At 50.1% G+C, this 25,275-nt stretch overlaps 1 protein-coding gene across 2 annotated transcripts; it reads left to right on the plus strand.

The window, feature by feature from the left end:
* The first annotated feature begins 183 nt into the window (after nt 1–183).
* Nucleotides 184–7,836, plus strand: SWI5 (SWI5 homologous recombination repair protein). Of its 2 annotated transcripts, none has more exons than XM_020289505.2 (5): nt 184–376; nt 694–742; nt 4,439–4,560; nt 5,258–5,352; nt 7,629–7,836. In XM_020289505.2, exons 1-5 carry the CDS (start codon nt 282–284, stop codon nt 7,691–7,693), a joined length of 426 nt encoding a protein of 141 aa, XP_020145094.1. In that variant the 5' UTR covers nt 184–281; the 3' UTR covers nt 7,694–7,836. The 2 variants fall into 2 exon arrangements, with proteins under 2 accessions (XP_020145094.1, XP_075865187.1); XM_076009072.1 differs by lacking the exon at nt 184–376 and adding an exon at nt 383–572.
* Nucleotides 7,837–25,275: the final 17,439 nt, after the last annotated feature.

The raw sequence follows: 25,275 nt of genomic DNA on the forward strand, positions 1-25,275 counted from the left end.
GAAACACACATGTGGGCGTGGCCCAAATGCGCCTAGCCCATTGGTCGATAAGAAAGATGAAAGGAAAGGGGCGTGGCCAGGCAGCCTCGAGGGCCCAGAGATACTATGGCGTCACAATGTAAGCAGTGCACGTGCGCAGTCGCTGTCCCCGCCCACTTCGGGTAGGGGCGGGGTGGGCGAGGGTGAGAGGAGCCGGGTGGGCGGGGCCAGCTCTCGCTGGGTGCGCGCGCAGCCTTCAGTACGACCGTTCATGGCCGACTTCAAAGAATTCTAGTTACCTGATGGACCTGAGAGGCTGCTCTCCGGCCCCAGCCCTGGACCCTCCCGCGCCACTGAACCCCTCGACCCGGGGGCCTCGGACCCCAGGGCTCAGGAGGTGGGCGAGGAAAGGACAGCAGGGGGAAAGTGCATCATTTCACAGTCCCTTTCCTGACTCTTCACAGCCCTGCCCCGACTTTGTCCCAGAAATCACCTCCAGGGAAACCAGTCCAGTCCTCCAGACGCTCCCCCTCTCAGAAACTCCCTCAAGCGTCTCTTCCCTGAATCTGGGAGTGTATGTGCCCCACTCCCAGGTTGGTCCAGCCCCGGGCACTCCTACTTCCCAGCTGCTCTTCCTCAGGCACCCCGCAGTAGCCCTTTCCTCTGAGAACAGGCTCTCCTTCAACCAGCCTTTCCCCTCGGATTCCTCTCCAGGACTGAACGCGGACCTGACCGAAGTTACCGCGGGACCTTCCGATCCCCCGTGAGTATGTCTGTGCCCCCCTCCCCCGCCCTCCATCACGTAAACCACTGCTGCTCCCAGCGCTCCTCTCCATCCAAACAGCAGACCTACTCTGCTGAGAACCTCCAGGGCATTTCTCAATCCCTCCCCTTCCTTTTTTCCTGCTCTCCGGTCTTCAAAGAAGTGCTGGCGTGGCCTGGCCAGGGCCCACCCTCCTCCCCATCCCCACGCCTCCCTCCTCCTGCCTCCTCGGGTGCCTTTCCCCGTCTCCAGCGCCAGCCATCTCTCCTGCTCACTGGTTTCTCCCCTCACCCAGCCCTGCCTTTAAACCCACAGGTCCCCTGTCAGGAAAAAGCTTGGCCTTTACACTGGCCACACCTTTTAGCTGCCAGTAGTCTCTTCTCTGGCAACCCACCCCAAAAACTCAGGCTCCTTGTCTCATACCCAGATGGGGTTTCCTCCACCACCACTCTCAAGTTAGATCCGGAAAGACTTGGTATGTGTTTGTTCGTTGATTGAGCAACTGCCGGGATGCAGGTGTGTGCCAGATAGCACCTGCCCTCCCGGAACTACAAGCTGGAGGATAAACAGGCAAAAAAAAATTCCAGGACAGAATGAGCATGGTCTTGTGAGGGGGAGAAGGGAAGCTCAGACTTAGGCATGCCAGGAGGGCCCCCCAGAGGTGGTGAGGTCAGAGGCAAGGCCTGATGGATAATTTCCATTGAGCTCAGATGACAGGCAGCAAGCCACAGTATGCCAAAAGCATCTGGCTGATTGAGCCTCTCTCTGAGAGCACGTTGGTATCCAGTTTTTGACCTTCCAGTGGCGTCTGACTGTGTAGATCATGCCTTTCTCATCAGTGCTAATTCAGTCTTTCTGCTTTTAAAAGCGAGGCTTTGTTGAGCACTTACTATGTCCCAGCTTACTTTACATACATCACCTTGCCAAATCCTTCCAGCAACCTTAGAGGCAGACACTTTATCATCCCCATTTTACAGGTGAGGCCTCTGAGTTCCAGATGAAAGGCTGAATGACCCAAAGAACAGATTTCACACACAGAGTACGTGGGAGCAACGTGGCTGGTTTATTCACCCAGGTGCGAGTGGGCTGAGTCCAAAAAGAGAGAGAGCACAGAGAAGGTTTAGTGACAGTTTTTATAAATGCGGATAGTCGACCCTCTCCCACCTGCCCTGTTCAGTTCTTTGTTTCTGGGCCAAACTGGCAGGTGAAGAATTGCTTCCTGCTGTGTGCAGCTCGCTTATGGCAGAGGATGGAGGACAGAACAGCTGTTTGTAGTAAATTATTCTTCAAACAAGCAACTCCTATGACTCCTTTGCCCCAGTCACGTCCATCCTTCTGCTTTGGCGTCGTCCTTATCAGGAGAGCTAGGGAGGGATAGCCTTCCTCTCTATCAGGGAAGAGGGGGAAGGAATGCTGGCTGCAGCTTCTGTTAGATCTACAAAATCAGGGGCCTCCCCAGACTCCTGTGGCTGTTGTTTTACAAGCCTGTTTTGCATTAACCACATTCTGTCCTATACATACTTTTCGGGTTCCCACCTGGAGCAAACCTAACACCAGGGAGATTCCGTCTCACAGTCAAGAAGTGGCAGAGTGGAGGTTGTTGAAGGGAGCAGTGGCACTGCAGAGCCTGAGCTCCTCTTCAGGCCTCTTTGCAGGAGCATCCTCCTGACCTCCTTGTCCCTGTTTTTCTTTGCCCGCTTGGCAGGCTCCTCTGCCTTCCGCTGCTCCTTAGGTAAATATGGGCGTTTGCAAAGGTTCTGCTCTCCTCTCTCTGTTTTCTTGCAACACACCCCCTCAAAGGTCTCACTCCCACACCCTCAACTCGCCCCAGTGTCCATGACTCTCCCATCTCTCTCCCTGACCTTTCAAGGGACACTCAGAGCCACCTACAGAATATCTTTGTCTTCCCACTTGCCAAGTCTGAAACCACTCAGCATCCTAACCAGGAGCACAAACCAGCTCCTTCTCCAGCTGCCCTCACATCGTCAGTGGTACCCCAGGCTCTCACGGTGGGTTCTGCCTCTCCTCTTTAACAGTACCACGTGTGGTTGCTTTTCTTGTCACATCAATGTCCTCTCACTCACCATTCCACCACAGGGAAACCACTCTCATTCCCTCCAACACCAGTGTTCTCTCCTGGCTTAGGGCACTTCGATATAATTGTTATACTCTATTGTTTAGGGAATAATGACAAGAAAAATAGTCTACATGTTCAGTACAGACAAAACTACCCTTTTTTGCCCCAAATATTTTCAGTCTGTGGTTGGTTGATTCCATGGATGTGAAACCCACAGATAAGGAGGGCTGATTCTCTGTCCCCTGTTTCTGCGATATTTTCTTTACACTTTTTGCCAAGCTAATGCCTACTCATCCTTCAAAGTTCAGCTTCCTTAGACAAGCCGTATACCTACCCCCAGCTCAGTCTGGTTGCCCTGTTAAACCTCCTTTAGCTTGCTGTACTTCAAAGTACTTTTCAGACTTATAATTAGTTGATTAGTTATTTATCATTCATTCATTCATTTGACAAGTATTTATTGAGTGCCTACTATGTGCCAGGTACTATTGTAGACAGTATGCAATTAGCAGTGAACAAAACAAAGTCCCTCCCTCCATGGAATTTACCCTCCAGTGATATAAAGTGGGCAATGAAAATCATATAATGAAATATATAACATGTTAGATGATACGAAATGCTGTAAAACATTAGGAAAAAGAGATAGTGAGCGATTAAGGCATTACCATTTTAGACAGGGTACTCAGGGAAGGCCTTTCTGATGAGGTGACATGTGAGTAGAGCTTGAATGGAGATACCTGGAAGAAGAACATAATGGTTGGGTATTTCTCTTTGGGGCTAGGCCACACATTCCATAGAGGCAGAAGGCCAGGCTTGGTGTCTCATTCATTGTTGTGCTCCTGGAGCCTTTGCCAGTGCCTGGCAGATGGTGCTCACTCACTATTTGTTAAGTGACTAGTTACAAACCACTGACCTAAAAATAGGAACAATGTCTCCATGGTAGACACATAGACAGTTTATCCAACATACATTTCCTGCAGATTAGCTGTGTACTAGGCACTGGCCTTTGCAGCTTTTAGAGGCAGGAAGGGCAAAGATGAGCTATAGCCCTAGGGAAGGATTTTGTTAATCCATTGAGATTATAAACCCAGTGATATCACAGATTTGAGAAGGGAACCAAGAAGGGGACCTGGAGCAGATTCTCTGGGGTGAGACTGGGGAACAGGGCAAGCCCTTTAGTTAGGATTGGGTTTGGCTGGTAGCAAAAGAAGACCCCCAAATAACAGTGGCTTAAACAGTCATCAGGGACCCAGGCCTCTATCTTGTTCCACCACGACCTCAACATGCAGCTTCTACCTTGTCATCCAAGATAGCCTGGATGACAAGCTCCGGCATTGCATCCACATTCCGGCCAGCGGGAAGGAGGAAGGTCAGGGGAAAGGAAGACTTCTCCCTGGAAAGACAGTTCCACATGTTGCATGCGCCATTTGTGATTAAGTGCTGCTTGCCAGAACGTAGTCATAGGGCCACATCTACTTCCAAGGGAAGCTGGGAAATGAACTCTCATTCTGGAGGTGGGGTGGGTACTACCAAGCAGAAGTGGGGAGTGGATGTTGGAGGACAACACATAGGCTCTGAATTATTTACTTGCCAGTCCGGCTGATGACTTTTCTCCCACTCAGCGACCATCTCCCAAGTCTGGCCAGGCTGATGGGACTAGCGAGGAGTCTCTGCACCTTGACATTCAGAAACTGAGGGAGAAGAAGGACATGCTGGACAAGGAGATCTCCCAGTTAATATCTGAGTAAGCCTCACAGTTCCTCAGTGTGGTTAATATAACTTGTTAGTGCCCAGTGGCTGACACCCAGTCGCACTAGCTTAGCATAAAAACAGAACAGTGCCTTTGGGTTCAGTTGTCTCAGCAGCCTCTCTGGGCGGGAGCTGGGACTGGAAAGCTGCTGGGAATGGAGGCTGTCATTCTCCCAGACTCCCCCAGAGCTGCATTCTCTGTTTCTGCTTCCACTGGTGCAGACACTATTCTCTCTGCAGGTGGCCTTTTCCATGTGTAGGGGAAGGGAAGCTGGCTCTCCCTCAGCTCCTAGAGTTTCCCCTCGGTCCAGCCACAGGCAGAGACTGAGCAGCCTTGGAATGTGCATTTCACACCTGAGGGACTTTGCCTGACTGGATCACATGCCCATCTGTGAGTCCCTCAGCTGTGGCCAGGGTCACATAATAGCAATGTGGCTGTGGACTCACCTCACCCCACTGTCCCAAGGGACAGGGCACATTTTCCAGGAGTGAGAGCTGGGCAGATCCCCTGCCCTGATTAAGCTTCATGAGGGCATGGTCTGTCTTGTCATCGCTACATCCGCAGTGCCTGGCACTGAGTAGGCCCTTAGTGAACGTTTATTAAACACATGGCTCGTTACTGTCTGACCAAGGGGTCCTCACTGCTTTCTTAACAGTGCTATCTCTCCCTCTCTCCCCACCACTCACCACAGAGGCTACCGTGTGGATGAACTGGAGGACCACATCGGCCGGCTCCATGAGTACAATGACATCAAGGACGTAGGACAGATGCTACTGGGCAAGCTAGGTGAACAGCAGGACTCCAGAGGAGCAAGCAGGGTTCGGGGCCATCCCTTCCCCTAGGGGTACTAGGTTTTGCTCCTTTGCCAGCTTTCCCCCCATTCTCAGCTGCCCTACTCCTGGAATGCCCCAGCCCCTCTTCTCACCAGCCTCTGGTCTCCCTGGCCACCCAGCGAAGCAGCTGTACAGCTCTTACCTGAGTTCCTGGGTTTTTTCCTTAAGTACAGAGCCTGCTTTGGAGCTGCAGGCAGGTTAGAGCAGGGCTCGCCCACCTGCTAGACTAAGGACTCAGGGTCCCAGTCTTCCAGGGCCTACTCAGAGTGATTGAGATACCAAGTGCAAGGGCAACCTTTTGTGGTTTAAATGGATACTTTGCTCCTCCTTAAACAAATCTAGCTATCCACAGGGCTTTAGCCAAGGCACAGACACCTGTGTCTGGGCTGGCTAGGATAGCCCACCTCGAGATAAAGAAATGTGCAGATGGGCGTGGTGGCTCAGACCTGTAATCCTAGCATTCTGGGAGGCCGAGGCGGGCAGATTGCTATAGGTCAGGAGTTCGAAACTAGCCTGAGCAAGAGCGAGACCCTGTCTCTACTAAAAATAGAAAGAAATTAATTGGCCAACTAAAGATATACAGAAAAAATTAGCCAGGCATGGTGGCACATGCCTGTAGTCCCAGCTACTCGGGAGGCTGAGGCAGCAGGATTGCTTGAGCCCAGGAGTTTGAGGTTGCTGTGAGCTAGGCTGACACCACGGCACTCACTCTAGCCTGGGCAACAAAGCGAGACTGTGTCTCAAAAAAAAAAGAAAAAGAAGAAATGTGCAGATGGCCTCATACAAACCCTTCAGTCCCAGCTCAGGTCTGGGCACCCTGTGTGATAGTGTTCAGAGCTGGGGCTGTCTGTCCAATTGCTGCCTGAGTTTTGGTACTTGTTGCAGAAATTAGCGTCCAGGATTCCACAGCAGGGAAGGCTTTTCTGGAAGGAGAAGACAGTAGGGAATATAGGTGGATGAAGAGAGGAAGGTGATCAAGGCCCAAGAAGGAAGGAATGTGAGGGGAGTGCAGCCCAGTGGTTAAGAGCATAAGCTCTCGTTAGATACAACCACCTTGAGACCTGTGACTTCAGGTATATGACCTGGAGCAGGGGCCTGTCCCTTGTTTATTCTGTGGATATTTATTGAGTACCTGCTCTGTGCCAGGCCCCCTACAAGGTGCTGGGAGTACTTTGATCAACCAGGCACTTGAAGATCTCTGTTCTCATGTGGCTTATGTTTTAGTGTTGGGGTTGGGGCAACGGTTAGTAAGTAAATGGACACAGAAAATTAATTAGAAACTGTTTTCAGTGCCATGAAGGAGACAAAGGGCAGAGGTTGGGGGATACTGAGGCATGAACAGGGTATGGGTGGGGGGAGGTAAGGTGGTCAGGGGAGACCTCTGAGGAGAACCCTTCCCAGGGGAGAAAAGGACATGTCTTTGCAGGAGAACAGAAGAGGAACAGCATCACAGGGACTGTAGACGGGCAAGGGCTGGCACATGGGCCAGGCTGAGTCCAGAGTTTTCAGCAGGCATGGGTTATACCATCAATTTATATTTTAAGGGCTGGGCAAGGTGGCTCACACCTGTCATTCTAGCAGGTGTGAGCCTGCTAGAGGCTGAGGGAGGCTGAGAGTCTTTGGGAGGCTGAGATAGGAGGATCACTTGAGGCTAGGAGTTGGAGACCAGCCTAGGCAATAGGCTGTCTCTACAAAAGCTAACAAAATTAGTTAGTTGGTGTGGTGGCTGTGCCTGTAGTCCCAGCTACTTGGGAGGCTAAGGCAGGAGGATCATTTGAGCCCAGGAATTTGAGGCTGCAGTAAACTATGGTGATGACACTGTGCTGTAGCCCAGGGCAACAGAGCAAGATCCTGTCTCAAAAACAAAATTTACATTTTAGGCAGATAACTCTAGCTGCTCTGTGTGGAGAATAGATTCAAGGGGAGCTCTGTTTCATTCCTCTGCAAGATGGGGTGATGGCTTAAGGAGTATTCATAGGCCAGGTGTTGAATACAGTGCCTCATGCATGGAGGAGCCCAGGTGTGGGCTGTTAGCATGGGGTGGCCAGGCAGGGCCCCAGGGAGTGCCTGAAAGAAGTAGCAGGGAGGTTACCTTGGCTGATTAGGTGAGGTGCAGGTGTGGGCACTGGCTTGAAGGCAGAGATGTTGGTCCTTGGTGAGTCAGGGCAGTGACACTGGCCCAAGACTTTGGCATACTCCCTCTGAACATTCATCCTTCCTTCCTTTCAGCTGTGATTCGAGGTGTCACCACCAAAGAATTGTATCCAGAATTTGGTCTGGACATGAATGACTGAGAAGAGGCTTACAGCCCCTTGTCTGTGGCCCAGAGGGGCAGACGGGAATGGACATGAGAAGCCATGAGAGTCCAACCAGCAAACCTACAGGGTTTCTAGCAAGAAAATGCCAGAAGCTCTTTTCCAGAGAGCCCAACCTCCCACCTAGAGAAGAAGGGGGCAGGGAGAAAGGAGTATTCCCAGCTCCAAGATTCCTGAAATGTCCCAGCAAGACCCATGCAGGGATGTGTGTATCCTGTTTGTCAATAAACATGTCTGTATACTGATTCTGTCTTCTCTGATTGCCCCAGTCATAGCCGGGAGAAAGCCTGCCTGGGATTAAGACAAGTTTACACCTGCCAAGCACTGTGCTAAGTACTTTACGTCCATCATGTCTGATGCTTAACACCATCCTACAAGGAATTAGTATCACTGTCCCCGTCTTACAGACAAAGACGTTGAGGCTCAGAGAGGCAAAGTGACTTGTGCAAGGTCACACACGGCAATAAGTGGCAGAGCAGGGATTCGAGTCCAAGGCTGGCTCTGAAGGTTGTGCTTCGCATACTGTCGAGAAGAAGCAGTTGTGAGCTGAGAGTGAGCAATGGTGACATTGGGAAGAATTCCTCCCTTGGAAGTCGGTGTGTGGAACAAGGGTTCCAGTGTCCAGTTATAATTCTCGGCCAAGCAAGGGTGAGCTGTCACCCTTTCTTCATTGTGTGTTACCATCATGGATAATCAGCACAGCAGAAGAGCAGCCAAGCAATCCAGAACGGCAGCGTTGCATGCTGAGCTGGCCTGCCGGGCCAGCTCAGCGCTCTCAGTCTGCCAGCCGCCCTCTGGCCCTGTCCCTGCTGAGTGGGATGGCAGTGCTTAGGGACAGCCTGTTGGGAGGTGAAGGAAGTATAGTTTCTAAAAACCAGCCATGCAAGTTCAGCCTGGGTTTGAGTCCCAGCTCCTCCCACTTCTGAGCTGTGTGACCATGGGCAACTGACTTGGGCTCTGTGAAGTGCCAATAGTAGCAGCACTGTGTTCATCAGGGCAGTGGCAAGCAGCCGCCTCAGCAAACAGCCCCCAAGTCTCGTGGCTGAACACGATAAAGGTCTATTTGTCTCAAGTCTGATGAGGGTCTGATAGCCCTGCTCTGTTTTGTAGCTACAAGGCCAGAACATGTGGCCACCAGAGTCACCACGGCAGGGGAAGAGAGAAAAACACATCAACTCCACACTGACTACCCCAAATCTGGCAGACATTACTCCTGCTACAACTAGCCATGTGGCCCAAACTGCCCCTGAGGGAGGCTGGGAAATGAGGGTGAGCACATGAATATTTGATGGGGAACAACTGTCCCCGCCACAAGGACCCCCCTCCAAAGGGGGAGTGCCTGCATAAGACTTAGCTACTAGGACTTGGCTGGACAGCAGCCAGTTCCCCCAGCGACCCACACCCATGCTCTGGCTCCCTGCCAGACCTCAGACACTATCTGCCCTTCTAGATTCACCTAAAAAGCCCCTGGGACACTAGCCCCAGGCAGCAGGCATTCTCATTACTGGGCTTTCCTTCCCATTTCTTATACTTTATACTTTCACATCATAATGTCAAGTCTTTCACAACCACCTTATGAGGTAGGTTCCATTATTGTTCCCATTTTGCACACGAGGAAACTGAGGTTCAGAGAGGGGAAGCAACCTGGCAAAGGTCACACAGTGAATCAGTGGCCGGGCTGGGACCACAGCCCAGGTCTGCCTGGCTCCTGACCCAGATTCACACCATGAGGCTTTGCACCAGACTCTTATCACACTGGATGCCCTGAGTATGAGACTGTCATTTTCATGACCCACCTGTGCCTCACCTATGCTCAGGATTTGCCTAATTGAATGTGGCTTTGGCCCTGTTCCCTTTGGTCTTGGGTGGGAGCTAGCAAGCTAACTGGCGATGGAACCAGGCCTCTGTGGGGCTCTGAGACTCATGCTTCTTAGGTCCCACCCCGCTGTCACCTCGCCCAAGCCAGTGAGTGCCTCACCTGGACCACACTGTGTTATGGTGGAGGAGGAGGGGAGGCCAGCGTCCAGGCTCCAAGTTGGGGGAGCCCAGGACAAGTGGTCCCTTCCTGGAGGTTCTCCTGCCTCACCCCACTTCCTCATGTGGCGAGGTGGCCTATCTTCCTCTTCCCACACAGAGTCTCCCAGTGCTAGGCGCTGGGGAGCCACAGTGCTCACCCGCCAGCAGGAAGTCAGGGGACTAAACACAGTTTGACAAAGGGCTGTCATGCTTACAGAAGTGCATATGAACAGCACCAGACCACTTTGTGACACTGGGAAACTTCCCAGTGGGAGGGACGCCGATGCCTCTACAGGAGTTGGCCAGACAAGAGCACTCCGGGCAGGGGAAACAGCATTTGCAAAGGCCTAGAGGTGGAGAACTTAGCGGGCCCAGGACACACAGGGATTCGGTCTGCTTGAGGAGTGGGCAGGGTGGTGACTTGCTGGCTGTGTTCACTTGGATTCTCGGTGCAGGAGGAGAGCTTCACCGAAACACAATCTTAACCGACTCTGCACTTTGGGCCAGTCTTGAGCACCCAAAGGGGATATACTTGGAAGTGAAGCATCACCTGGGTCCAATGCTCTGCGCGATCAGCTCTCCCAGGTGTCATAGTGAGCACGGCCGCAGGGGGGCAGCATCCGCTCAGAGATGCGCCCAACAGCCCCAGAAAGCCAGCCCTGGGAGGGCCTTGTTGGGAAGGTCCCCACCCGCCAGGCCACTGGCTGAATGCCAGGTCCCAGCGCCCCACACAGCAGAGGGCGTTCTCTCCGGCAGCCGGCCTCCCCGGCGGCTGAAGGGACCAGGCAGGGAGGTGCAAGTGGTAGCGAGATGTGGCTTTCTCAGGGCGTGGCCAGGCGGTGCGGGACAGCAGGCCACAGAGGTCAGCTCTGACACGGAGTGTGCACACGCTCAGTTTGTTTGATCATATCCGGTTAAACCCTACTAAGAAATATTTATCATCGGCACCTACGGAGTTCAAAACACTAACACAATACAGCCTGCCTTCTCATCCTGGGGACCAAAAGGGGTCATTTCTGGGCAACCTGACGTCACAGAGGCAGTGGCACCAACTCCAGCTTTGCTCAGAAGGGGACACTTTGGGGAAAGAGGGAGGGAAGCCCAGGCAGGGGCCCAGTGCCCCCCTCACCCCTGATGTCCTGGAGGCCTTGTGAGGAAAGCTGCAGGTTGCCAGTCAGGTGGAGGGGACTGAGAATGAGGTGAAAGGTAACGATTACAAGTCCAAACCAGTTATAAACCAAAGGTTTCACGAGAGAAGGGATTGGTGGCCGCAATAACCAACACTTAGGCAATTCTGTGCGTCAGACAGGGCGCTGAGCACCTACCTCACCTGCAATATCCCTGTCCCCAGACTGAGCAGACTGAGGCTCTGGGGGCCATGGCACTCACCCAGGGCCACAGGTCTGATACAGAGTGGAGCTGGCTGAGTCCGGAGCCTGGCGGAGTAACCATGGGGTGCTGTCCTTCTTCCCAGCGCAGGCTCTTGAGTCTCCCATCCAAGATCATGCATTACTAGAAGGAGAAGCAGAACTTGAATCCGGAACTCTCTGAACCCTTAAGCCCAAGGTCTTAACCACAAATATCTGCTATGTTTCTTATAATTTGTATCGGCCCAGGGCCCTGACCTAGTGGCTAGGTCAGTGGCCAGAAGTGAGCAGTCCCTGCCCTGGGCTCAGCCTGGCCCCTCCATCCTGATTCCTTTAAGCACACTGCGCTGCATAGCTCTCTTCTCTACGAGCTTCTCATTCCCAACACCAGGGACTCGGAACAGGGGCAAAGACTCCCCCGACCTTTAACTCCCTCAGTTTCCCCTGTGCATCCCAGAATTCCAAAGAGTCTCGGCTGGGATGATAATTGTAGCGTAGCAGTTAACCCTTGGAGGACACTCTCTGTGCCAGGCCCTGAACCTGATGCTGGCCTGCCTGTTACATGTATTCGTAATGCTAGCCCTAAGAAGTAAGTAGAGTTATCCCCATTTTCCAAATGGAGCAAGTGAAGCTCAGAGAGGTTAAGTCACTTTCCCAAGAAAACACAGCTAAGTAGCAAACTATGAGGTTGAAGGGGTTCCAAAGACATGCTCTTTATTTTATTTTGTTATTTTGAGACAATTTTGCTCTGTTGCCCAGGCTAGAATGCCATGGTGTCAGCCTAGCTCACAGTAACCTCAAGCTCCTGGGCTCAAGCGATCCTCCTGCCTCAGCCTCCTCACTTCCTGGAACTACAAGTGTATGCCACCACACCCAACTAATCTTTTCTGTTTTTAGTAGAGACGGGTCTCGCTCTTGCTCAGCCTGGTCTCAAACTCCTGACCTCAAGTGATCCTCCTGCTTCAGCCTCCCAGAGTGCTAGGATTACAGGCGTGAGTCACCATGCCTGGCCCAAAGACATGTTCTTTAAAGACCAGGAGCAAAGCTCTGAGTATCACAAGTATCTAAGAGAGCTTTTAGAAATAAAGTTTGGGTCCCCAACCTCTAGAAATTCTGATTTTACAGATCCAAAAATGTATTCTTTTTAAGCAAGCTCCCCAGGTGTTCTTGATTTCTTAAATCTCTGGGACATCTTCCTTGGTGGTTGATGAAATTGCTTCTAACCACCAGTAATTAACGTCCTATCAAATCCAGCCCTCAAACCAGCCCATCTTCAAACACATTTACAACCCACTTGACCCTAAGAGCCAGCCTTGGTCAGCACTAGATCAAACTAGGTGTGATTTTATCTGGCTTCTCCCCAGAGCCATCTCACAGGCCCTGGCACTGTTCAGCTCCATTTGTTCTTAGAGTTGACTTGCTCCTCCACCCTGGCACCAGCAAACCTGCCCGGCTGGTTTACCAGGGAGGAGCTAGGCCTGTTTTGCCATCTTAGGGCCCTTCCTGATTCTGATTTATTTATTTATTTATTTAGAGACAGAATCTCACTTTGTTGCCCAGGCTAGAGTGAGTGCCGTGGCGTCAGCCTAGCTCACAGCAACCTCAAACTCCTGGGCTCAGGCAATCCTCCTGCCTCAGCCTCCCGAGTAGCTGGGACTACAGGCATGCACCACCATTCCCGGCTAATTTTTTCTATATATATTAGTTGGCCAATTAATTTCTTTCTATTTATAGTTAGAGACGAGGTCTCACTCTTGCTCAGGCTGGTTTCAAACTCCTGACCTCGAGCTATCCTCCTGCTTCGGCCTCCCAGAGTGCTAGGATTACGGGCGTGAGTGGCCCCTGATTCTGATTTATTAGGAGCTCAGGAAGCACATGTAGGGGCTGCAGGTGGGGACCCAGTGAAGAGTGCCGGGCAGGAGGTCGCTTGGATTCCAGCCTACTTTGCAGACCCCAGAGGGGCTGGGAGGCCCCAGGACAGCACCCCCAGCGGCCACACCCTGGCCGCCCACCTGTGATGCTTGTCTCTCTTAGTCAACTTCCACACCGCCAGCACCGTCCTGATCTAGAGTCACCCAGATAGGGATTCCTTTGGTGTGACTAATGTGGGTCCCCCTGTTATCTAGGTGAGGCCTGAGCCTCCTGCTAAAGTGCTCGAAGGATGGGGTTAGTCAGGGACTGACAGGGGATTTAATGGAGACATTGATGATAAGGTAGTAGATATGGTTTTTTATTTGTTTTTTAATCTGTGGCCAGAGAAAGCTCAGCAAGCCATGCCACCACATATAGCTAGACCACAAGCTGGTGGCTTCACCTCCCCAGGCCTCAGTTTCTTCAACTATACAATGGGTAAAACAATGCCTGCTGTGCCCCTTCTGCAAGGTATCAGCTGTGTGAAGGCTGGCGTGAAGATCATAAGGATGTGGGTAAATGTCAGCGCATAATGACACACCCTGTGTGCTAAGCATATTCCTGGCCCCCGAGGGAAAGCAAGGTTCTTATAGCTTAAAGTGGGACCTTAAGGAGCCACCATTCTGGGTGGCTACAAGCACTGCAGCAGAGGGGCCTGAGGAGGGCTGGGGGAGCTGGAGGGAGGGGCACTTAGGAGGGGAGAGAGGGGCAGGGGCTGGGGAGAGGACAAAGGGAAAACTTACCTGGAGAGCGGCAGCTACTCAGCCATTCCCATTCATTCGATGAGTACTATTTTCAGGCACTGCTTGAAACTGGGGACACAGCAGTGAGCGGAACAAACACCCCTGTGCTCACCCAGCCTACACTGAAAAGGGGAAGGAGATGAATAATAAAGCAAATAAAAAATAAATCTTTATTCAGATGGTGGTGTTAGAAACAAATCGGGAAAGAGGGAGCTTGAAGCTTACAAAATCTGGGCCTCCTCCCAGTGTGGTGGCTCATGCCTGTAATCCTAGCACTCTGGGAGCCTGAGGCAGGAGGATCACTCGAGGTCCAGTGTTCGAAACCAGCCTGAACAAGAGCAAGACCCTGTCTCTACTAAAAAGATAGAAAGAAATTAATTGGCCAACTAACAATATGTAGAAAAAATTAGCCGGGCATGGTGGCGCATGCCTGTAGTACCAGCTACAGGGGAGGCTGAGGCAGGAGGATTGCTTGAGCTCAGGAGTTGGAGGTTGCTGTGAGCTAGGCTGATGCCACGGCACTCTAGCCTAGTTAACAGAGTGAGACTCTGTCTCAAAAAAAAAAAAAAAAAAAAATCTGTGCCTCCCCACCTCCCCCAAGTATATATGGAATAATTCAAATTTAGGTCCAGGGCCTGGGAAGGGAGCCATTCAGGGGCAGTTTTAAACAGGGTGGCAAGGTATCAGCGGAGTGGAGACCTGAAGGAGGCAGAGGGAGCCCCATGGCTACCTGGGGGAACACTGTTCCGGGCAGGGGAGAGCAAATGCAAAGATCCTGAGGCAGGGGTAATTAGGACAGTGAAGACGCCAGGGTGGCCTCTGCAGGGCCATCAGGGAGAGCAGACGACTGAGGTCAGAGACGAAATGGGGGTGTGGGTGGTGAGGGCCTTCCAGGCCATGCAAGGACTTGGGCTTCTGTTTTAAATGAAATGGGAAAGGCTTTGAGCAGAAAAGCAGCAAGGTCCAATCGCACTCTTACAAGAGCCTCTGTCCCCTGGATGGAGGGGCACGAGGGCAGAAGCAGGCGAGTGGTGAGCGGTAGCTGGATCCAGGAAGCACTAGGTTCTGAAGGTCGAGCCTGATGGATGACACGTGCAGTGTGGTGTGGGGGCGCCTCGATGGAGCCTCGGCGGCGTCTCAGTGGCACAACAAGAAAAGAGTTTTTCCCCCCCTTCGTGTGAAGCAGGGTGAGGCAATTAGCGAACAGCACGCATCTGTTTATACTCATACCTCCAGTTATCTCTTGGGTTGTGAAGAAAGGCAAAAGGGAGGTGGGATGCGCAGGGATCGCGCAGAATACAAAGAAAATTAATCACTTCAAAGGTCAGCTCATGACCAGCGCGTGATTAGTTTGTGCGTTGCTAGGGCCCTTTGGGGGGGGGATAAAAGGCACCCCGCAATTCAGGTCGGGGTCCTTGCCTGTGAGAATGGCCACTGTGTTGGTGCTCTAGGGCTTGGACCCTGGCTAGCCAGAAAATAAACCTCCTCTTGTGTGATTGCATCCTCAATGTCTCTGCTTTTCTGTCCGGTGGGGCTGTGGAAGGTCGGTCCCTAACAGTGGGACTTCGGCTGAGCAGCCAGGAGGCTGGCGCTGGCTGCGCGGCAATGAGGAAGTCCGTGGGACTAGCCGGTTTCAGGAGAAGGTGGGAGTTAGACTTTAGACCTGTTAAGTTGGAGATGCCAACTCCACACCTAGGTAGAAATGTCAAAGCGACAGACAGTTGGGAATGGAGTTCATGGCAGGGGTCTGGCTGGAGGTGTAAAAATGGGCACCCTCAGTGTAATGCATCCTCAGTATTAAGCACCAGGGCAGCAGGGCCCAGTGGCACATGCCTGTTGTCCCAGCTATTCAGGAGGCTGAGGTGGGAGGACTGCTTGAGGTCAAGGCCAGCCTTGGCAACCATAGCAAGATCCTGTCTCAATCAATCAATCAATCAATCAATCCCATGGCAATATCAAGCTGATGTCACCCAGGGAGCAGTGCAGGCAGTGAGAGAGCCAGGGCTAGGGCTCCTGGGCAAATGAGGAGAGCTCAAGAGAGGAGGGGACCCAGCCAGGGGGACTGAGAAGGAACCAGGGAGGGAGGAGGAGGCCCGGGAGACAGTGTTCTGGGAGGCGGCAGTGACCAGCTGGGTCAGATGCTGCTGAAAAGGGGCTGCCAGATTTAATAAGGAGGGGGTCATTGTTGACCTTGACACGTGCCATTTCAGGGGAGCAGTGGCGACTGCAAGTCTGACTAGAGTGGGTTCAAGGGAGCGTGGGAAGAGAGGAACTGGGGACAACAACTACAGACAACCTATCAAGGAGTTTTGCTATAAAGGAGGAAGAGAAATGCAGTAGCTGGGCCTGGCATGGTGGCTCACGCCTGTAATCCTAGCACTCTGGGAGGCCGAGGCGGGCAGATCACTCAAGGTCAGGAATTTGAAACCAGCCTGAGCAAGAGCCAGACTAAAAATAGAAAGAAGTTAATTGGCCAACTAAAGATACATAGAAAAAAAAATTAGCCAGGCATGGTGGCACATGCCTGTAGTCCCAGCTACTTGGGAGGCTGAGGCAGGAGGATTGCTCGAGGTCAAGAGTTTGAAACCAGCCTGAGCAAGAGCGAGACCCCATCTCTACTATAAATAGAAAGAAATTAATTGGCCAACTAATATATATAGAAAAAATTAGCGGGACATGGTGGTGCATGCCTGTAGTCCCAGCTACTCGGGAGGCTGAGGCTGAAGGATTGCTTGAGCCCAGGAGTTTGAGGTTGCTGTGAGCTAGGCTGATGCCATCTCTGTCTCAAAAAAAAAAAAAAAAAAAAAAAAAAAGGCCAGTCGCAGTGGCTCACACCTGTAATCCTAGCACTCTGGGAGGCCGAGGCGGGCGGATTGCTCGAGGTCAGGAGTTCAAAACCAGCCTGAGCAAGAGCGAGACCCCGTCTCTACTATAAATAGAAAGAAATTAATTGGCCAACTAATATATATATAGAAAAAATTAGCCGGGCATGGTGGCGCATGCTTGTAGTCCCAGCTACTCGGGAGGCTGAGGCAGGAGGATCGCTTGAGCCCAGGAGTTTGAGGTTGCTGTGAGCTAGGCTGAGGCCACGGCACTCACCCTAGCCTGGGCAACAAAGCAATACTCTGTCTCAAAAAAAAAAAAGAAAAGAAAAGAAAAAAAATAAATAAATAAAATAAAATAAAAAATAAAAAAAAAAAAAAGAAATGCAGTAGCTGGAGAAAGATGTGAGGTCAAGAAAGAGTTTATGGGCCAGGCGCGGTGGCTCACGCCTGTAATCCTAGCTCTCTGGGAGGCCGAGGCGGGCAGATTGCTCAAGGTCAGGAGTTCAAAACCAGCCTGAGCAAGAGCGAGACCCCGTCTCTACTATAAATAGAAAGAAATTAATTGGCCAACTGATATATATATATAAAAAATTAGCCGGGCATGGTGGCACATGCCTGTAGTCCCAGCTACTCGGGAGGCTGAGGCAGAAGGATCGCTCGAGCCCAGGAGTTTGAGGTTGCTGTGAGCTAGGCTGACGCCAGGGCACTCACTCTAGCCTGGGCAACAAAGCGAGACTCTGTCTCAAAAAAAAAAAAAAAAAAGAAAGAGTTTATGTTTTGTTTTTCTGTTTGTGTGTGGGGAGGGGAGTAAAATATGCATAACATAAAATTTACCATTTTAACCATTTTTCAGTGTACAGTTCAGTGGCATCAGTACATTCATACTGTGCAACTATCACCACTATCCATCTCCAGAGCTTGTTCATCTTCCCCAGTGGAAACCCTGTCCCCTTAAACACTAACTTCCCCCTCCCCCCAGCCCCGGGCAACCCCATTCTGCTTTCTGTCTCTACGAGTTCCAATATCCAGGGGCCTCACATAAGGGGACTCCTGTAGCATTTGTTCTTTTGTGCCTGGCTTATTTCACTCAATGGAATGTCCTCAAGGTTCATGCGTGCTGCAGCCTGTGTCAGCGCTTTCTTTACAAGGCTGAATCCTGTCCCATTGCACGGACATTCCACACCTGGTTCCCCAACGACACTTGGGTTAGTCCCACCTTTTGGCTACGGTGAATAACGCCGCTTTGAGGATGAATGTACAAACCTCTGTTCAAGCCCAGGCTTTCCATTCTTCTGGGTGTACACTCAGAAGTGGAAGTGCTGGGCCATATGGAAATTCGATGTTGAAATTTTTGAGGAACCCTGATATGTTTTCTGGTTGGTTGTTTTACAGTAGGGGATATAACAGCTATTTGCATGCTGATGAAAATGATCAAGTAAGAAGGGGAAAATTGATGAGGCAAAAGAGAGGGGAGAATGGCTGGGACGATGACCTTGAGCCGAGGAGGTGAGGTGAGATCTTGTGCACAGTAGAGGGTTGGCCTTGGGTCCCATCCCTGAGAGTCCATCCTTAGCAACAGGAGGAAAGACAGACCTTAGGGACTTGGACATGGGGAAGGGGGGCATGTGGTAGAGACAGTTTGTCCAAGTCCCTTTCCAATTGCTTCTATTTTCTTTGTGAAATAAGAGACAATATTTTACATCAAATGAAAAAGAACTTTCCAGCTTTGTTCATAATCACTAAAAACTGCTGAGAAGTCCTTCAACTAGTAAATGGGTAAAAAGTGGTGCATCCATACAGGGGAATACCACACAGCAACAGAAAAGAACAAACTACTGACAAAGCCTATGAGAGTAGAACTCAGACGCATGATGCTGAAAGAGACCAGTCTCAAAAGTTTATATGTTAGGAGGCCGAGGTGGGAGGATCACTTGAGGTCAGGTGCTCAAGACCAGCCTCAACAAGAGCGAGACCTGACCTCTACTAAAAAATAGAGAAAATTAGCTGGGCATGGTGGCATGCGCCTGTAGTCCCAGCTACTCGGGAGGCTGAGGCAGGAGGATCACTTGAGCCCAGGAGTTTGAAGTTGCTGTGAGCTAGGCTGATGCTACAGCACTCTAGCCCAGGAAACAGAGTGAGACTCTTGTCTCAAAAAAAAGAAAAGAAAAGAAAAGAAAAGAAAAGAAAAGAAAAGAAAAGAAAAGAAAAGAAAAGAAAAGAAAAGAAAACAATCTAAGGCCATGTTCGGTGGCTCAAGCCTATAATCCTAGCACTCTGGAAGGCCAAGGCAGGAGGATCGTTTGAGCTTAGGAGTTCAAGACCAGCCTGAGCAAGAGTGAGACCCTGTCTCTACTAAAAAAATAGAAAGAAATTAGCTGGACAACTAAAAAAAATATATATATATAATTAGCAGGGCATGGTGGCACGTGCCTGTAGTCCCAGCTACTCAGGAGGCTGAGGCAGGAGGATCACTTGAGCCCAGGAGTTTGAGGTTGCTTTGAGCTAGGCTGACGCCACCGTACTCTAACCCAGGCAATAGGATGAGACTCTGTCTCAAAAAAAAAAAAAAAAAAAAAAAAGACCATATTTTGAACTAAACTCAACAGCTTAAATTTTAAGGATCAATTTATAAATCTCATGTTGTTTACACATTCGTACTTTTTTTTTTTTTTTTTGAGACAGAGTCTCGCTTTGTTGCTCAGGCTAGAGTGAGTGCCGTGGCGTCAGCCTAGCTCACAGCAACCTCAAACTCCTGAGCTTAAGCAATCCTACTGCCTCAGCCTCCCAAGTAGCTGGGACTATAGGCACGTGCCACCATGCCCAGCTAATTTATATATATATATATTAGTTGGCCAATTAATTTCTTTCTATTTTTTATAGTAGAGACGGGGTCTCGCTCAGGCTGGTTTTGAACTCCTGACCTTGAGCAATCCGCCCGCCTCGGCCTCCCAGAGTGCTAGGATTACAAGCATGAGCCACCACGCCCGGCCACATTGGTACATTTTAACTACCATTGTTCAATTCTAGCCTTCTCAGGGTTAAAGACACCAGCTAAGGAAAACATTTTGTCATCCGAGTTATTTGGGGTGGTTTTCCCAGCAGACAAAGGCTGTCCACTGACCAAATACTTTGGCCATGACTCAGGCTCCCCCATCCCGAGATCATGACAGGCCATACTGAATCCACTTTGCTAATCCCTGTGCCAATCAGGGCTCCAAATGGGGTGGTGTGACAGCCCATGTACCCTGGGTTTGAGTTACCTAATTTTTCCAAGGAATTGAGATTTGAAGACACCCTCCACCCCACCCAGGTTTCCTCACCATTGGGTTGGATTCTGTTTATCTAAGTACTGCTTGATTTTATTCTGAATTTTCTTTTCTTTTTTTTTGAGACAGAGTCTCACTTTGTTGCCCAGGCTAGAGTGAGTGCTGTGACGTCAGCCTAGCTCACAGCAACTTCCAACTCCTGGGCTCAAGCCATGCTCCTGCCTCAGCCTCTCGAGTAGCTGGGACTACAGGCATGTGCCACCATGTCCAGCTAATTTTTTCTATATATATCAGTTGGCCAATTAATTTCTTTCTATTTATGGTAGAGACAGGATCTCCCTCTTGCTCAGGCTGGTTTCGAACTCCTGACCTCGAGCAATCCACCCACCTCGGCCTCCCATATTCTGAATTTTCTATATTCAGAAATATATTTCCATGCTTCCTATCCAGCAGGGCCACAATTTAGATGGGATTGCGTTATTATACATATCTCCATGCCTCCAAGTTCTCCACAGCGAAATCTCACTGAGGACACACACAGGGCAGAGCTGGGTTGGGCCAGGGTTTGGCCATGATCAAGATAGGGAGGCCAGGCCAGGCGCAGTGGCTCAAGCCTGTAATCCTAGCACTCTGGGAGGCTAAGGCAGGAAAATAGCTCAAGGTCAGGAGTTTGAAACCAGCCTGAGCAAGAGCAAGACCCCATCTCTACTAAAAATAGAAAGAAATTAATTGGCCAACTAAAAATATATATAGAAAAATTAGCCAGGGGCCGGGTGTGGTGGCTCACGCCTGTAATCCTAGCTCTCTGGGAGGCCGAGGCGGGCGGATTGCTCGAGGTCAGGAGTTCGAAACCAGCCTGAGCAAGAGCGAGACCCCGTCTCTACTATAAATAGAAAGAAATTGGCCAACTAATATATATATATAAAAAAAAAATTAGCCGGGCATGGTGGCGCATGCCTGTAGTCCCAGCTACTCGGGCGGCTGAGGCAGGAGGATCGCTTGAGCCCAGGAGTCTGAGGTTGCTGTGAGCTAGGCTGACGCCACGGCACTCACTCTAGCCTGGGCAACAAAGGGAGACTCTGTCTCAAAAAAAAAAAAAAAAAAAAAAAAAAATTAGCCGGGCATGGTGGCGCATGCCTGTAGTCCCAGTTGAGTAACTGGGACTGAGGCTGAGGCAAAAGGATCCCTTGAGCCCGGGAGTTTGAGGTTGCTGTGACATAGGCTGACACCATGGCACTCTAGCCCGAGCAACAGAGTGACACTCTGACTGACAAAAAAAAAAAAAAGATAAGGAGGCCAGGGTTAAGGAGAGATTAGGAGCCTGGGCTCGGGAGCCCGACTGCTCCGTTCAAATCTTGTGCCTTCTGTTGGCAGGCTGGGAGATCCGCACGTCTTACCTCCTGGTGCTTTGCTTTCCCCATCTATAAACTGGGGATTCAATTCCCTGGAAATTTCAGTGGTGGGGATGAGTGCTGAAAGAGGGGGTGGTAGCTGGGAGCCTGGATCTGCTAAACAGGAAGAGAGGTGGCTGCTTTGGGCAATGGACGGGGCTGAGTAAGCACAGATAGAGAGGACACTTGGCATCACTCAGCCTAGCCCTGGGTGCCGGGGACTCTGAGGCCAGGAAGACAGTCTGTACTCACCTCCGGGCACAGAGGTAGGAGGCACACAGGTTAAACTGAGAGTAGTCACGATACCCTCCAGCCCGGGTGACAGGGGGAGTAACTGAGACGGTGAATGTAAAACTCTTAGCACAGAGCCCCACACCTCACGAAGCCCTCGGTCACGGGTAGTTCTCATTAATATCACTGTTGCCGTCTTCTCTTTGAGTCACCTGGCCTGCTGACTCCAAGCCTGCCCCGGTCCAGGGCTGGGCTCAAGCCCTGGGAACAATTGACAGCATCAGCCCAGCGTTTCCAGGAAAGCAGCTTGAGCAGCCAGTTTCTACCTTCCAGTGAAGGGGGGACAAACACTGGTCACTCTGGTCCTTAGCCTTGTGACGTTAAATTAAATGCACAGAAGAGGAAACCAAGGTCAGCTGGTGAGTGGATTCTGAGCCTGAAAACTGAGGGAGGGCACAGGACGTGTGGCTTTTAAGCAGGCTCCTGGGCCTTACTTTCTGAGAATACAGGACACTCGTCTGTGTCAAGGGCATTCTCGTTCACATGTAGTCAAGCCGATCGGTAGGCAGTGCAGCTCCACCTGGGATATTATTTTCCCCGGATAAATCAGACACCCTCTGCCCTGCACTGGTGAGTCCACTGGCCTTGACCGCACCTTCCTCCAGATAGTTTCCTGAGCAGGTTGCTCCCTCACCTCCTTCAGATCTTTATTCAAATGACCTCTTCTCATTGCCACCACCTTCTCCCACTGTCTTGTTTACTGATGTGTTTCTGGTCCCTACAGCAGCAAACAGTAGGTACTAAAATAAATATTTGTTGAGCAATTGTTGAATAAGCTGGATGGAACCGAAGCCTTTTGGAAAGCCACCTCATCCTAGCAGCAACAATTCGCTCACAGGGAGGAACAGCCTGGGCAGGGAAGGGCCCAGGGCCTATGTAGAGCTGGGTCATGTGTCTGACAGAGCCCAGCGTTCCCGGCCCCTGCCAGTGTGAAGAGAGTGCCCGTGCCCGACAGACATGGAGAAACAGCCATACTCTATTTTTTTTTTTTTTTTTTGAGACAGAGTCTCACTTTGTTGCCCAGGCTAGAGTGAGTGCCGTGGCGTCAGCCTAGCTCACAGCAACCTCAAACTCCTGGGCTCAAGCAATCCTCCTGCCTCAGCCTCCCGAGTAGCTGGGACTACAGGCATGTGCCACCATGCCCGGCTAATTTTTTATATATATATCAGTTGGCCACTTAATTTCTTTCTATTTATAGTAGAGACGGGGTCTTGCTCAGGCTGGTTTTGAACTCCTGACCTTGAGTAATCCGCCCGCCTCAGCCTCCCAGAGAGCTAGGATTACCGGCGTGAGCCACTGCGCCCGGCCTTGTTGTTTTTTTTTTTTGAGACAAAGTCTTGCTCTGTTGCCCGGGCTAGAGTGCGGTGACGTCAGCCTAGCTCACAGCAACCTCAAACTCCTGGGCTCAAGCGATCCTTCTGCCTCAGCCTCCCGAGTAGCTGGGACTACAGATATGCGCCACCATGCCTGGCTAATTTTTTCTATATATTTTTAGTTGGCCAATTAATTTCTTTCTATTTTTAGTAGAGAGGGGGTCTTGTTCTTGCTCTTGCTCAGGCTGGTTTCAACCTCCTGACCTTGAGTGATCCACCCACCTCTGCCTCCCAGAGTGCTGGGATTACAGGTGTGAGCCACCATGCCCAGCCCAGGTATTCATTTCTTAAACAAATATCTACCAAGTGCCAGGCCTGTGGCTAAGAGCTGGGGATTTAATGGTGAACAAGACAAGGCCCCCACCGTTGTGGAACTTAACATCTACAAACATATAAGCATAGAGAAATCTCTAGGTTACACACATATTAACAGAAGAGGGATATGTTTGTAGAAAGCATGATTGTATTTTCAGTATTAATATTAGTAACAACCACTACAAACAGCTGGAAGGTCCAAGATCAAGGAAAGGCAGATTTCAAACAAATATCAAAGTGTATTTAATAGTTAAATTGTGTCCTTTCCCTTCTTTCTGTACCCCTGTTGTCACTTAACCCCCAGGAGTTATTTATTATCTTTTTGTTAATGTCAGGCTCATTTGGGATAATGTGATGACTATTTAGGTTTACATGATCCTCCTTTTCTTTCCCTGCCCCAAATATGTATATATACATATATAAAATATGTATATATTTTACCTATATAATATATACACACATATATGTATCTTGTTTCTTTGCCTGCTAAAACTGGCCATAAAACAGGGAGCTGCCTTCAATATATAAAGTATAAGAAGAGTGCTAAGGAATATCATTGTGGAGGTTTTCGAATCTGAATTTGTACCATTTTCACTAAGGAGAACATGACTTTGCTTAGCCCTTTTGTTGTAAGAGGAAGGGCACCATCCTCACACTCCTTGCCTGCTTGCTCCGGAAGGCTGGCTTTGGCAAAACTGCCACTGGGGCCGAGGAGCTGACTCTGGTCCTACCTGGTTTCAGTAGAGGGACCTCTTGTTATTTTTCCATTCAAAAAAATATGTCAAGTAGGTGGCAGGAACTTGTATAGTTCAGCTTCCAACACCTTGGAACAGATTAAAAAGGGAATCTTTTAAACAAAAAAAAACTTATACAAATATTTATACTCTTGAGGTAATGAGACTTTGTTTATTAAACTTGTGGAGTTTCTCCCCTCTACCTGCCAGGTATGTTTCTCAACATGCACAGGAATTGCACGTTTGAATTCCTATATTAGTAGCCTTGCAGCTCCAGGCTCTCATCTTTACAAGGATGATTATTTAAGGAGTTTCAGCAGGAGATGTTTTTCTTTTTTTTTTTAATTATTTTTTTAAATTTATATATATATATATATATATATATATACACACACACACACACACACATATATATATATATTTTTTTTTTTTTGAGACAGAGTCTCGCTTTGTCGCCCAGGCTAGAGTGAGTGCCATGGCCTTAGCCTAGCTCACAGCAACCTCAAACTCCTGGACTCAAGCAATCCTGCTGCCTCAGCCCTCCAAGTAGCTGGGACTACAAGCATGTGCCACCACGCCAGGCTAATTTTTTCTATATATATTAGTTGGCCAATTCATTTCTTTCTATTTATAGTAGAGATGGGGTCTCACTCTTGCTCAGACTGGTTTTGAACTCCTGACCTCGAGCAATCTGCTCGCCTCGGCCTCCCAGAGTGCTAGGATTACAGGCATGAGCCACCGCGCCCGGCCAGGAGATGTTTTTCTAAAATTAATATTGACATAGGGAACATACTTGGAATTTGCTTTTTTTTTTTTTAATCCTAAACCTGACAGTTCCTCCTTTCAGGAGGGCAGATGGGAAACTTTAAAAGCATACCCAGTAGGTTAACAATACTGGCTGAAGGGGGTCTTTGGCCAGATGTCTGGCTTTGTTCTAGCTAAATAAGACACAAGACCCTTATATGAGAGCCTCCAGGGACCCAAGCACGTTCTGTGGGCTCAACTGCAGGCTGAGGTCTTAAAAGAACCACTTTTTCATTCAGCCAGTTTGCAACCCACCTTCCCCAGTTCTGGATTGGGTAGAGGCTGAATGAGGGAAAAAGCAGGGTGCTGGTAGCCTTTCTACCCCAGGCTCTTTCTATCCCAGATGAGAAGGGTGCATGGGAGAGAGGTGCACGGAAGAAGGAGGCAGCTAAGGACTCTGGAGGAACTACATTCCTTCCCCAGCCTATGAGAAAACATTTCACACATTAAGTGAACTAGAGTGGGTGGCTTTTGTTTTATTTTTAAATTAACTATTCAGCTTCCCCACCCCCACAAAAGAGGCAA

The sequence above is a fragment of the Microcebus murinus genome, chromosome 12 (genome assembly GCF_040939455.1).
Source record: "Microcebus murinus isolate Inina chromosome 12, M.murinus_Inina_mat1.0, whole genome shotgun sequence".
Classification (NCBI taxonomy): domain Eukaryota; kingdom Metazoa; phylum Chordata; class Mammalia; order Primates; family Cheirogaleidae; genus Microcebus; species Microcebus murinus.